Source organism: Pinus tabuliformis, chromosome 5_1 (assembly GCF_031772625.1).
Source record: "Pinus tabuliformis cultivar Carrire ecotype Pingquan chromosome 5_1, CPIR1, whole genome shotgun sequence".
Taxonomy (NCBI): Eukaryota; Viridiplantae; Streptophyta; class Pinopsida; order Pinales; family Pinaceae; genus Pinus; species Pinus tabuliformis.
Genome location: NC_142305.1, coordinates 787047932 through 787062538, shown reverse-complemented (window position 1 = coordinate 787062538; position 14607 = coordinate 787047932). Strand labels below are relative to the sequence as shown.

Below are 14607 nucleotides of genomic sequence, written 5' to 3'. Positions count from 1 at the left end.
GTGCCAAAACTGGCCTACCAAACAGAGAATTTCCTTGGCAGTAATACCTCTCAGTTTTTGACAAATCTTCTGGCTGAAACCCCAGATAATCTTTCCGGCAGCTACTCGACACAAATCTGCCCTAGAAACCCTAGCGCCAACCTCTCTCTGGACTGCGTCAGCCCCTCTGCCTCACACTGGCCCTGCGTCACCCCAGATGGGTCTGCGTCAGCCCTGGGAGGCCCTGTGTCAGCCCTCTAGCCCTTTACGTCAGTCACACTAGCCTCTCTGAGGCTCTGCGTAGCTCCCAGCTGCCTCTGCATGGCCCTGCGTGATCACTGGATGGCTCTGCATCACTTTCCTTGGCTACTGCACTGCTCTCCCGGCACTATCTCTACCTCTCTGTCTCTCTGTACTCAAATTCCCCTCAACTGCATCTCCCGATCACATTCTATCTCTCTTAGCAAACCCCGCTCTAGAGAATAGAATGACTGATCACTCTGGTGTATTCTCCAAGTGACCCTCAAGCCTCCTCTTATACTTTTCCTATTGACATCTCAATGGCCGAGATTAAGTCCCTAATCTACGGCTAAGATTAGATCTAGCTTTATACATGTCTTTTGGACCATTCTAACACAGATTCATATTAATACACATTAATATTTTATTTTCCCTAAGTTTAGACTTAGGGACTCCATTAAAAATATTAATTATATTAATATCTCCTGATCTGTTTAGAATCCGCCCAAACCCTTTCTAGGTATTTGATATCTCATGTGCCCTAACCTCTCCACCAAATTTCATGGCTAGAGCACATCCGATGCTACCCCAAATCAACATTGTGGTCTCCACTTTTCACTAGAGCTGCAATATTCTCTTTTCCTCCTAAGTCTCGACGCCAGAATTGCATCCTCTCCCTAAACTCGTCTCTAATGCTGAAAATAAAAAATGGGGATATTACAACTATTCTTGATGTTAATGCCATGCTGTAGCCTTATGACATCACAATAATGAGGCCTAAAGTGATGATATGGGCTTGATTGACAGATATTTCTTAATGAGGAGGGTTTTCCTGGCCATTGGACACCTTATTAAAAAAGAGATGGCTTTGAGTGAGGAGCACTCGTGTGATTCATTTTTTGCACTCTGTTGATGGAGATGTTCGCTTTTGGATGATGAAATCACCCTTGGAGGCCTCTTTACTCACAAAAATGAGCTAAAAAGAGGCTAATTCTTATTTGTTATAATTAATAGAGTTATCTTTTAGGTTGACTTGTGACCTGTTACCCACCATTTTGTGGGTGATATCCCTAAGAGAACTTTTTTCTCCAAGATGTTCCTTAGCTAACAGCCCCTTGTAGCCACTAGCTAGCTCAATGTGCCATTTCTTTGCCACCTAAGCCAGCCATGTGGTCCCTTGCCCATCTTCCATGATCGTATGGCTCCTAAACCTAAAGGTATGCCTTGTCATTTGGTAATTGAGTATTGTAGTTTGCTTATCATGGACACTTCTGGGATGGATTAATGGGGGGATTCGACAGAAACAATGGGTCACGTCTGTGCCCTTGTCCCCTAGACCCCTTTTGGATATTAACCTTGCATTCTAGTCCCGTGGAATCTCTTTTACGGGCCATTTGGCTTTAGGGATGGTATTTCATAGGAAACCCCGATTTTGGTTGTGTGGTCCCACTCCCTTATCCATTTATATTACCCCCTTTCCACTCATTATTACCCAATCCATCATCTCTCCCACTTGGGTCCACATTCCTCCACTAGGTCCACATAGGGCTAGCTCGCCCCTTCCCCTCACCCACAGGAGAGATGAAGGCATTAGCTAAGCAGAGCATTTGCAGCAGAATCAGATGTCCCAAGTTACAGTAGTTGATCCTTGCAGAAGTGACAGAGAAAGGGTTGACGCAGAGGGACTACATCATCAGTCTGGGCCTGAGAGAGTCTAGCGCAAAGGCTGAGGAGGGTAGAAACAAGGTCACGCAAAGCCACACAGAGGCCAGGAGGGATGACGCAGTCGACTGAGGGAGTTGTTTTACCGGTGTTGAGATTGCGTAGGGCCAAGAGGCTCAATCCTTCAGTTTTTTGGGCAAAGGAAGCTATGGGCAGTTTGTGGGAGCGAAGTCGGTGGGGTACTGTGGTCAAAACAGTACCTAACAGGGCAAAACCAAGGTAGAGGGAGTTGTTGCTAAGGCGAATTTCTAGCCAAGGAATTTGGATCAATGTTGCAATTGCACAGACGATCGGAGAGGAGCAACTTGATAGTTGGTAGAAGGATTTCTAGGAGGGAAATCAAGACCCTGAGGGAGTCCAGAAGAGAACTTCTAGACGGGAAGTAGAGAGACTCGGAGGAGTCGAATCAAGAACTTCCAGACGGGAAGTAGAGAGACTCAGCAAGAGTTGAACCAAGAACTTCCAGGCGGGAAGTAGAGACACGGAGGAGTCAACAGAGAAGAGCAGAGAGATAGCAGTGAATGGGTTGAGGGATCAGGATAGGCTGGATGGAGCATCCAACTTTGTGGTCTGGAAGGCCAAGATCCTGTCCATTCTAGACAGACATCGTATCAAGGGCTTTGCCTTGAGAGTAATGGCTATCCCAGTAGACCCGGTAACTAATGAAAGGTACGAGGAGGAAATGGATAAGGCAAAGTCAATCATCCTTAATGGGGTCAAGGATCATGTGGTCCCACATATTGCCAAGAAGGAAACGACAAAGGAGATGTGGGACACTTTGAAGACATTGTACCAACATACTTCCATGGAGAGGAAGATGCTCCTGGAGAATCAGCTAAGGTTATACCAAAGGCAGAAGGGAGAGCAGATAGATGTCTTCCTCAGTCGGTTGAAGGAGATCCGTGACCAACTGACTTCCATAGAGGCCACGGCGGATCAGGAGTCGATGGCGAGGACCACACTTAATGCAATCTCCAAGGAGTGGGAGACATTTGTCCAGAGCATACTAGGCAGGGCAAGTCTTCCAGATTGGGAAGAACTGTGGGCAGCTCTTCGTCAAGAAGAGATCAGACCGCTGACCAAGACAGGGAGTAGCAGCAAAGGGGTCATGATCAAGAAGGAAGAGGAAGAGGATGCGGCTTTGGCATCTGCGGGAAAGTAGGAGAAAAGGAAGAAGAAGGGCCTCTCCAAGGTCAAGTGCTTCCATTGTGGGGAACTGGATCACAATGCGAACTAGTGTCCAAGGAAGAAGAGTAAGGGAGAGGCTTTTGACTCGAAGGCAGCACCAACAAAGGCGGAGAAAAAAGTCGAGGAGGATGACAATTGTGCCATGAGTGCTCATATGCCACTTGCGAAGAAGTGGGGAGACATCGAGCTGTAGTCAGGAGGACTACAGGCGATGAGGGGTAGGATCCTTGAGGTACCCAAAGAATAGCTACACCGGTTTTCCCGCATTAGGTTTTTCCGAGGACATTTGTCCAAATATAACGGTGTCACTTGTGTGTTTGTTTTCTTTCAGCTGATGATCTGTAGATGTTGTGACTATATTGTGTTTATTTCGTTATTTAAATGTTTTAAATAACTTGTTTAGAATTTACAAGTAGAAGAAATAAACCAACAGAATACAGATTAATTTTCTAGTGGATAGACTTAGAAATTCAACATTTGTAGTCCGATGTGGACACTTGTGTGCCCCCACATATCATTTGGAGCACCACAAGTTATCACAAGGGGCAAACCCCTTGTCCATTTCTTTTGAGGGTCATACTCTTCATTATGGCACCCATGGACCTCATTAGGCCTCTTATAGGGCCCTACGACATGCATAGATTATTATTTGACCTCTTGAGAGGCTTATTCTTTAATTTATGAGCTAGTTTGGTGGGCATGTCACCAAAAATTGGATTATTAGAACATTATTTTATTTTTTGGGGCTTATGTAGGCCAAGGAGGCTAATTCGAACTCCTCATTAGTGTATAACCCTCTAGAATTAGCTATAGGTTCTTTGAACTCACTACCTCATTCTCACCTAGAGCCCTACCTTATTGAATACATTTATAGGGTGTCTAATGAACAAGTTCCTAGGAGGGTATTTAGCCTAGAAATTCCTTGGGTTACTTAATCTCTAAGGTCTTTTGGGGAAAACTGCCTTGTGGAGATAATATCCATCCACAAAACAAAAGGGGAACTACCACTAAGGTGACAATGGTGGTAGTCTCATTGTTGCCCTAGACCTGGAGTACCTAGTGATACTTTGCACTAATCTACTAGATTTTGCAGTAACAAGGCCCATTTCTTACCTCAAAATTTCTCTAATGGTGGACTAACTGTAGAATTCAACAATGGAAAGAAAGCTACAATAGCCTTTGACCATCAATTTCAACATTAACATATGCATGCAACTTGATAATAATTTCAGCCATGAATAAGTAAATTAAAATAACAAGTACAAAACTACACAAACTAGAAATAATATTATATAGAATAGAAAGCACAATAGCTTTATCAGTTTTATCAAAACCATACTAGAAATGGTTGAACTAGCCAGTATGACCATTTAGAGGGTGATATTGATGATGAGAATCCCAATATAGTCAATGATTTTGATGATATGTAGATATTTGTTGTAGCATGCCTTTTTTTTCCAAACTTTAGAGGCCATCTAGAGCCTCTTTGTTGATGTATTTTTGCTTCTAATATGGATTGCACTTGGTGCTATTTTGGTTATATGCACCCTTGCTATATATATGAGAAACTTTTCATATTTGTATATAATGGTTTGGATTCATATAGATGCACATGAATATATACATACATACATATGTATGTATGTATGTATTTTTTCAAAAGTTGTATATTATGTATTTTTTGGTTAAATAATTTTTTTCCAGTTCTAGTCTGATCCCTGATTTTAGGGTCGACCCCTTCAATGACCGCTTTGGTTCCAATAACATTGAGCCTTACATTTCATAGCAAAACCATGTACACTCATCTCCGTGGGAAAATAATCCACTAACTAGCTACAAGAGAAGGAAGTTCTATCCTACTATAGGTTCCTTGTTGCACCAATTCTCTCTACAATGGAGGCAAACCACGAGCTGAGGCTAAGAATCTAGAAGGGAAAACTTTTCCTATGGCTAGCTCTAATTCTCTACTTAGCCTAATCCCCAAGTTCACAATCAATATTTACTCCTACAACAACTTTTCTTTATCAATATATCTCATTAATGGAAAATACTAAAATTACAAAAGTATTTTTTATTACCTGTCTTCCAAGTTTTATTTAATACTAACTAATGGCTAATCTACTATGGGTATAAATGGCGTAACTATCGGTCTGATATATACATGTGATGGCAATTCATTCGTATGTATCATTATGTACTTGTAATTATATTTAAGGCCATATTCTCTATTATTTTATTTTATTACTAAGTATGGTTAAGGTCGAATTAATATGTGGGCTCAATAACCCTTTTGGAGAGTGTGCCCTTGTTTTTGGGCCCATGATCTCATTAAAGACACCCGACTTGAGTACAAATACACAATTCTAGCTCTCATTTGTATCATCTCATCCTATAAAGTGTTTTATGCCTAAGGGCTCCCATATTTTTGGCATTCTCTTGTACTCGCCATTTCTTTCTTTTATTTATACTTGAGTATATCTTGTGTAGCACACTTGTTCTAGGGCATAATTTTCTCTCTCAATGAACTAGGATTATCTCCCTCTAGTGCACTTGTGATTGAGTTACTACAAAATTTGGGTTTGTTTTGGATCCATTCAATTCCCCACTTTCTTTTGTGCCTCTCAACATATAAATCCTTATATGTATTGGGGAGTTCTTGGATTCCTCACAATAGATCCCACAGAGTTCCAATACTCCCTACAACTAATTTTTCCCCAACAAACACTAGCAGTTTCTTGTTACTTACCAGATCCATTGGACAACCAGTAACTAATAGCTCCATTAACTCCATTTCTCCATCGGCTGAACCTACAAATTATGTTTTCCATAACCATTCATTATGTTGTGTTATGCTGAGTTGTGATTGTAAACATGTTTTTTCCCTAGCTTTTTGTGTTGTGTCTTTCAGGAGAATTACGAAGCCTATCAGTTAAAGCCTTAAAGGTGAATGTTAAAATTAAGTCATTGAACAATATTTTATGCCTAATATGTAGAAGAGCACTCTGCAGTAAGAAACACTCCACAGAAAGCATTAAATCCCACAAGGAAAAGGAAATATCATTTGTAAATTACTCTGCGATGTAATTATTAGCACATTCAAAACCAATAACACCTGTAACCCACTGATTCCATCACAAGTAATTGACAATTCTGTGTTATATTCCCACTTAGCAATATTGCAAAGGGAAATATCAATCTTGCCCAATTTTGTCTTATTTCATGTTTACACTTAGGAGGTGTGGGTTCAGAGGTCCCACGTGACTTTTGGAATTAAGTGGGGGCCCAAACATTAGGAAGGAAGGGAAATATTGTGGCACTAGTGGCGCGTGGGGGCCACCCCATGGAGAATTACGGCACACATATGGAAGACGCTCTCATTGGAGCGAAGTTGGTGGGGAAAGTCGAGCTGGGCCCACATGGGCATCTTGGAGACTCTTTGATAAATAAAGCAAGAGGCACTCATTTTGGTCATTCATTTATCTATTCAGAAATTGTGTCTTTGACATAGCACGCTTGAGCTGAAGCCAAGTCTCGAGTGTTGTTTAGCACACAAGTGTTTCCGAGCGGAGATCTCCACCCTTACTTCGGTGAAATTCGAGTGCCAGCCCAAGGAGGGAGTCCTACCTATACCAGTTCGTACCAGTAGTAGGTACTGTGAGTTTGTGGAGAGGATTGGCAGTAACAGTACATGGACTGCGTAGTTCTTGGAAGAGGCATGCTTGGAGGTTGAGGAGTGAAGGGAGTCAGGGGTTGAACTTGAGGTGGAGTATGGGGAACTGTTGTGGAGGCTTTTCCAACATTTTGGCAAAGCAACAAACGCAACATTTCTACTGGTTACATCTTCTGGTTGTGGAGGAGGGCCAAGCATTTGGGGGTCAGTTTTGGAGTGTCAAAACTAGGACAAACCCTTTTTGGATTTTTTCTAGGTTTATTGAGGAGAGGCCAAGAATTATTTTGCAGGTTTTTCTAGGCCGATTTGAGGGGCCAAACAGAGAACCCAACTCAGCCAGCAGCTACATTCCCTAGGGGAAAATTGGGCCAAAATTCCAAGGTCAACGTTTGGAGAATTACTTTGTGGGTTTTTGGTGGAGAGCACAGGGTTAATTTCTCGAAATTTTCCGTGCATCCAAGGAGGCCCTAGCAACAGTTCTTTGCAGCTAGCAACATATTTTCTAGATAGTTTCAACGCAGATCCAGGAGAAAGCAACAACAGATTTGAGAGGGATTTCTTATTGTTCATTTGGGCTCAACTAGCCTCCCTTGAGCAAACCCAGGTGCACTCTTTCCAACACCACATTGTACCCTCTTATTTATTAATAAAATGGCTCAGATCAATGCAGTTCATGGATATTTCTGGTTGTTAAATGTGTTTTAAATTTTTGTATGTGTTTCTGCTACGTTTGTTTTGTTTAACATTGTATATTTCCATTAGGATTATCACAGTGGTATCAGAGCATGATTTTGGCCAGCTGTGGGTCTAAATCACACAAATGCTCAAGTGCTATTGTGGACTAGAATTCCAGAGGCTAAAACACTAGTCCCACATTATTCTCCAGATTGAACTTAAACCCAAAAATGTCTCAGCAGGAGAAATTTGAAAATGTTACTAGGAGCATCGAAACGCTGTCGCGGCTTCTCGAAGAGTGGTTGTCAACAAGGTCAACAAGAAGAAACAATAGTTATCGACCCGCAGATGAAGGAAATAAGATCATGATTATTGAACAAAATACTAGTAAAAATACTGCAAAGATGAAGATGGGAGGCAAAGGTAGTGACGAGATGAGAGAGAACATACCCCTGGAGGAGGGAGTTCATCTAGATACATTCCAGCTAGTTGAGCATGAGGCTAATAGCACGTAGGAGGAGCACGAGGATACACCTAGTGTGACGCAGGAGTCACCCCTGTTGGAGTTTTCTTTCATAGTCCTAGTAGACGAATCAGAGGAGGCAATTGAGCACACATCCATTGATGAGGCATGTCGGTCTATGAGAGAGCTTGAGAATGGCAGCCACCTACAGTTGACTGATGAGCATGTCTCGCATGTTGGGTTGTCTATGGAGGAGCAGTTGGAGGCTCATGTCGAGCCCATCATGGAGGAGGATGTGCAGCCATCCCTTGGGCTAGCCATTGGTGAGGGGCAGCTTAGAGACCACACATTGGGATTCCAACACAATTCGCTTCAAAGGCGAACTGATAGGATCTATAGGGTTATCAGCCCATCCCTACGCATTGGATTGAGAGAGTCCGAGTTGTCTAGACATACCAGAGGGGATGATCAGGTTAGCAACACTATTGGGTCGCATTTGCCCATTGGAGAGAGGGAGATGGAGCTACCTAGTCAGATCTCATGTGTTGACCTGGATAGCGAAAGGAGACGATCGGAGTTGCACAAGGTGCAACATCTGCATGTCGAGGTTGTTCTATGTGCGGGAGTTCGTGCATTCGATCCCTCTCTTAGGGTTGGATGGTGAGAGATTCTGAGTGGCTACCCGGTGGAGTAGACTGGACTCATGGAGGTGGTCATAGTTTGGACACTGGAGCAAATCTTAGTGGGAGCTCTTAGACACCGAGGGCACTGGAGGCCCAGGTTAGCATTGGGATCCAGGTGGACCTCCTTATCCGATATCAGACATACGGGATGGCTATGGCATTGATGAGGTAGTCGACCCAATGACTGAGCACATACATTCCCTAGGGGAATTTTGGTCGGCATTAGTGGACAGGCGGTTTGTGAGCAGGATTCATGGATTTTATTGGTATGTTGGTTGCGCATGGGGTCACAAGATGATCAACATTCTCTGGAAGGAGCTGGTGGGAGGAGGTGGCATGGATAGGCCACCGGACCGGGCATTGTATGGAGACGATGTTCTCCCATTGGGGTATTGGGAACAAGAGTCACCGAAGATTGGCACAACAGAGATATCCCCTCTAGCAGGTGTGGAGTTAGGCTTCTCAGGTCTACCAGGGCAGATGAGGAGGTGTAGATCACTACGTGGCAGGTATACCAGCAGCGTGATGGTTACATGGGCACATATGGGATTCCCTATGGTACATGGGGGCATGGCATTGAGCGTTGGTATCCAGGGATGCATGGAGTTGTGCCACAGAGTTCAATGCTATGCAGAGGAGTGTAGGGGCACATACTTGTGTGTATCCAAGCAAGATGATGCACAACGGATTGTCAGAGTGTTGCCGCTAGAGAGATATCCTCATGAGGGCATCAGGCACACCATTGGGTTTGGCACACCCAGATTTCAAAAGCGAGTTGATTACAGGGTCGACTGTAAGCTTCCATTTATCACTCTCCAGCATTGCACACTGACACATGGGACTTGGATATCATCTCTTGATGCTCTCATCACGAGCAACAGGACTCAAGAGGTTTATCTGAGACAGTGGGACGGGATACAATGCATTGGGAAAGAGGCTTTCTAGTTATGGCATATGGTCAGGATGTGAGTTGGTGGATGTAGGCTTGCTGGTAGTCTGATCTCCTGCAAAGGTGGCACTTCCACCACCCTTGAGCCCACACTCAAGGTGATACATGATCCCCTTTTGGTAAGACATTCCGAGGTGTCTCTGGAGCATATCCAATAGTTGGTGGACCTTGCTTGTAGGCAGATGTTTAGATTCCGGGCAGTATTGGGGAGCACTTTTAGGAGGCAGGACGACAAATCCCACTATGTGGTATGGTCAGTGCACGGTTGTGTCGCACGCACCATATTGGTTCGTGATGTATGGAGTTCATATATTGGTTGCACGCGGGGACTTGAGATGTGGTATAGGTTGGTTCCATCAGTTATCAGGACTCTGCCACAGTCGTTTTGGTTGTGGGATTCAGGGGTTTGGTTGGCCGATTGGACACTCTACTTCGTGGTCAGTGGGATCAGGACGGGAGATGACCCAGCTCACCCTTGGTTTGACATGTGGGGAAGCATTGAGGCCTTGATCGGATGGCAAGGTTGGTTTTTCTTGTTATCGCTATGGATTAGGGTGAGTGTTGGATGGGTAGGATGTGACATCATGGAGGTTCTTGATCTAGATGCGTTGGGACTCCATAGATGTTTTTTGATCAAGTCCCAGGAGAGGTGGATACAACTTGAGCATGAGGGCAGACTGTCATGATCAGAGTTGCACAGCGACAACATAGTGGCACCCCTTTTAGACTAGCGTGGGATTCAGACATCATAGGAATTGGCAGTACAACTACCCTTGGGGATGAGTTGATTTCTACAGGGGAATATCATTCAAATCTTCCACTGAGCTTTGGTGACTTGTTGATGGTTGGGGGACTTCATTAGCATGGTAGGTGGGCCAGCAGGATGATATAAGGAGAAGCTCACATGAGCGAGACACTATCTCTGCAGGGATTGGGTGGTATCTTTGAGAGTATACTCCTGGAGTGCATGGGATGGCCTACGTGGTAGGACAACTTCACGAGGAGTTGGGAATAGTGCCACATTATCATGATCCCCTACTCATTGATGGTATACAGGGGACTTTTGGTACTTATACTAGGCAGGATAGTGAGTGGAGCGAGGGGAGCTTCAGGTGGGACAAGATGGCTTGGGATCCTGGTATTGAGGGATTCTTTCATGTCAGGACAGTGCAGAGGTTAGGGATGAATCAATGGCGCATCTGGGACCCTGGCACATTTTTGCAGTGACAATGGGGAGCAACAACTAGAGAGAGCATTGTTCTATAGTTGCTTGATGACATGCAACATTTTGGCAGGGAGGACTGTGATATTCCCACTTAGCAATATTGCTAAGGGAAATGTCAATCTTGCCCAATTTTGTCTTATTTCATGTTTGTACTTGGGAGATGTGGGTTCAGAGGTTCCACATGAATTTTGGGATTAAGTGGCGGCCCAAACATTAGGAAGGAAGGGAATTATTGCGTCTCTAGTGGAGTGTGGGGGCCACCCCTTGGAGAATTACGGTCCACATGTGGAAGACGCTCTCATTGGAATGAAGTTGGTGGGGAAAGTCGAGTTGGGCCTGCATGACCATCTTGAAGGCTCTTTCATAAATAGATCAAGAGGCACTCATTTTGGTCATTCATTCATCTATTCAAAAATTGTGTCTTTGACATAGCATGCTTGGGCTGAAGCCGAGACTGCAGTGTTGTTTAGAAAACAAGTGTCTCTAAGTGGAGATCTCAACCCTTGCTTTGGTGGAATTCGAGTGCCAGCGCAAGGAGGGAGTCCTACCTATACCAGTTCGTACCAGCAGTAGGGAGTGCGAGTTTGTGGAGAGGATTGGCAACAACAGTGCAGGGACTGCGCAGTTCTTGGAGGAGGCATGCTTGGAGGTTGAGGAGTGAAGGGACTTAGGAGCTAAATCTTGAGGTGGAGTTCGGGGAAGTGTTGAGGTTTTTCTAGCATTTTGGCAGAGCAACAAATGCAACATTTGCTACAGGTTACATCTTTTGCTTGTGGAGGAGGGCCAAACATTTGGGGGTCAATTTTGGAGTGTCAAAACTAGGACAAACCCTTTCTGGGTTTATTGAGAAGAGGCCAAGAATTATTTTGCAGATTTTTCTGGGCAAATTTGAGGAGCCAAACAGGGAACCCAACTCAGCCCCAACTCAGCCAACAACTACATTCTCTAGGGAAAATTGGGCCGAAATTCCAAAGTCAACATTTGGCCAATTCCTTCGTGGGTTTTTGGTGGAGAGCCCGGGTTAATTTCCCAGAATTTTCTAAGCATTCAATGAGGCCCTAGCAGCAGTTCTTTGCAACCAGCAGCATATTTTTTGGTTAGCTCAGCGCGGAGCCAAGAGAGAGCAGCAGCAGAATTGAGAGGGATTTCTTATTTTTCATTTGGGCTTAACTAGCTTGCTTTGAGCAAGCCCAGGTACACTCTTTCCAGCACCACATTGTACCCTCTTATTTATTAGAAAAATGGCTCAGATCAGCGCAGTTCATAGAGATTTCTGGTTGTTAAATGTGCTATAAATTTTTGTATGTTTCTGCTATGTTTGCTTTGTTTAACTTTGTACATTTCCATTAGGATTATTACATTCTGACCTTTTTTTCTGATTAGATTACATGGGGATCCAAGTGAAAATGGCATAAGAAACAATACCTAAAGCCTGTGGGTTGTTATGGTTGTATCCGGCATGGAATCATGTCCTAAAGGCTAATATTATTAGTTATATTTTCAAACTGATGAACAGTTTTATAATTTAATTTTCTATGTTTCTGATTCATAATTTTTTTGATGTGTGTGTGTATATATTATATATGTGCCATATCCTAGCTGTATCATAGTCAAATGGTTCAAAAAAATTGGTGTATCTCTATTTGGATCCAGATCCATATCGGTATCCATTTCAATTTTTCATGCAACCTAGACCCTAACTATAGATATCATAATCTATTTAAATAGCGAGAAATCAATCCATCAAGAAAGGTAAAATCTGCCTTTCAAATACATTATTAAGACATTAAATACAAGAATGCACAAAATTACTGTGTTGCAAGAGGATAAGGACCAATGTTGAAATGGGAATGAAGCTATCTGGATTCTGAACAGAAAGCACCCTAACTATACTACAGAACTATAGAACCCTGTTTTTAGTTTCCATGCAACTTAGCTTCAGTCCCCTGTCAACAAGGTTCTTTGCATCTAGATCCTGACATTTCAAAATATCCAGCATATGTGGATGAGTATCTTTTTGCATGCAACTTAGCTTAATTCCCCTTATCACATATAAAATTCAAACCCAACTGAATTGAAGATGTACCTATTTGTGAAACATGCCCCTCATCACCAAGATTAATAAACTAAACATTCCCTTTTAGTAATTATAAGTACCTGCGCAAGGAAACCTCCAAGAGCTGGACCAATGATCAGACCTATTCCCCACATGGTACCCACCTAAAACATATGCAAAGATAAATGTTACTGTAATGACACAATAAGTTGATTTAAAGCATCCAATATAATTCCCTTCACATATTTTACTGCCATTTGAATAAACATCCAGTGAATTTAATGAATTCTTATTATCATAATTAAAGCACAAAAGAAAGAATGAGGGAAGGGACTTTACAACTGATAGGCCCAGAGCTTGGTGTTCATCCCTGCAGACTTCTGATGCATATGCCTGTGAAACAACCACATAAAAATGACAAACAATAGATAAGAATGAGTATGTATTTAATACATCCATACTGCACAATTTACCCAGTTGTTAAGTAGATGCATGCAATAGAATGAATTTCTAATGTCACTGAAAGATTGTTCATTGTGAAACAAGAGCCCTTATTTATGATCCTACGAGGTCTCCAGTGGACAAGAATAAAATTGTAATATAGTAATGTATTCCTTCCATCAATGATTATTTTTTCTTAGAAGGATTCTTTAGATATGAGCTCAATCCTACAACTCAACTGTAGAAAAGTTCGGCCATCCAAAGTTGATCCTACCTTTACTGGGCCAAGCAGGCCATTGAAGCTACCAAGGAGAAATCTCATTGAAATAGCCATCCAAAAATTAGTGCTCATTCCAAAGAGGGTATTGAATACAATTCTGCACAATTCAAAGTAGCTCAACACAGATAGAATGAAATGGTCCACATGCAAGAAAAAATCAGAAATTCCCCTGTACCTCTTCAAAAACTCTTCTTTCAACAAGCCAAAGGCTAACAAATCTGTTTTCCCTTAACATATAAACAAGTTTATGCGTATTATATGTCAGGCAATAAAGTTAATGGAGTTAATTTCACTGACACTGAAGAGACGCCAATGATCATAATAGGTTTGCGTCCATATTTGTCTGCCGCCATTCCCCAAAGAACAGAAGTCAAAAACCGCCCAAACATGAAGGATGATCCTGAAGACAATCAAACACCAAAAATACAACTCTTAGGGTTCATATGTGAATCCTAAACAAACTTCGGTGTACAATAATAAATTCATTTTGAGGAAAGAAATAAGGTAGGCTATTAGAATAGCTACCTATATAGCCTGCATAATATCCTATATCTTCCGTCTTTCCCATATGGAAATCCCTTACCTGCAAACAATACATCACTCAAAATGATAGTACTAGTAAATCTTTCCACCATATTTATACCAATAAACAAAAGGTATTATGCTTGGATGAAAGGCATTTGATGCCATATCTCGTAACCTTTATGTTTCACTTTCTCTTTATCTTTCTTTAAGCCAATCCGACTGAGGCCACTGTTTTACCTTTTTCACTTTTTTTTGTTTGTTTTAAGGAAAATAAGTGTTGGGTTGGAGGCTATCATGTTTCATTAGAATAAAAGATAGCGCCATTATTTAGCACAAGAAGGGAATTCCTAGACTGAAATTCAAGGCGTAAAATGATATTTTTCCATGGCTGATGAGTCAACAAAACGAATCTATTCATTGTGCATTTTACTGGTAGTAACTGATAGTTCTCCATGTGGTTCTCCTGTACTTATCATACCCATAAAGGAACAAGGTGAATAATATTTGTGCA

General features: G+C 42.4%; 1 protein-coding gene across 3 annotated transcripts in view; it reads right to left on the bottom strand.

Annotated features, from left to right (window-relative positions):
- The window catches only part of LOC149167291 (protein ZINC INDUCED FACILITATOR 1-like), a 374552-nt gene that overhangs the window by 248960 nt on the left and 110985 nt on the right, over window positions 1-14607 (bottom strand). For all 3 annotated transcript variants that reach the window (XR_016260912.1, XM_089432925.1, XM_089432924.1), the window contains exons 3-7: window positions 14097-14154; window positions 13869-13971; window positions 13566-13668; window positions 13190-13243; window positions 12952-13014 (exon numbers count right to left, since the gene is read on the bottom strand). Coding sequence is in view for 2 of the 3 variants with exons in the window: in XM_089432925.1 (XP_089289051.1) it covers window positions 12952-13014; window positions 13190-13243; window positions 13566-13668; window positions 13869-13971; window positions 14097-14154 (381 nt within the window). In the remaining variant the exon portion in view is untranslated. The remainder of the gene's footprint in view (window positions 1-12951; window positions 13015-13189; window positions 13244-13565; window positions 13669-13868; window positions 13972-14096; window positions 14155-14607) is intronic.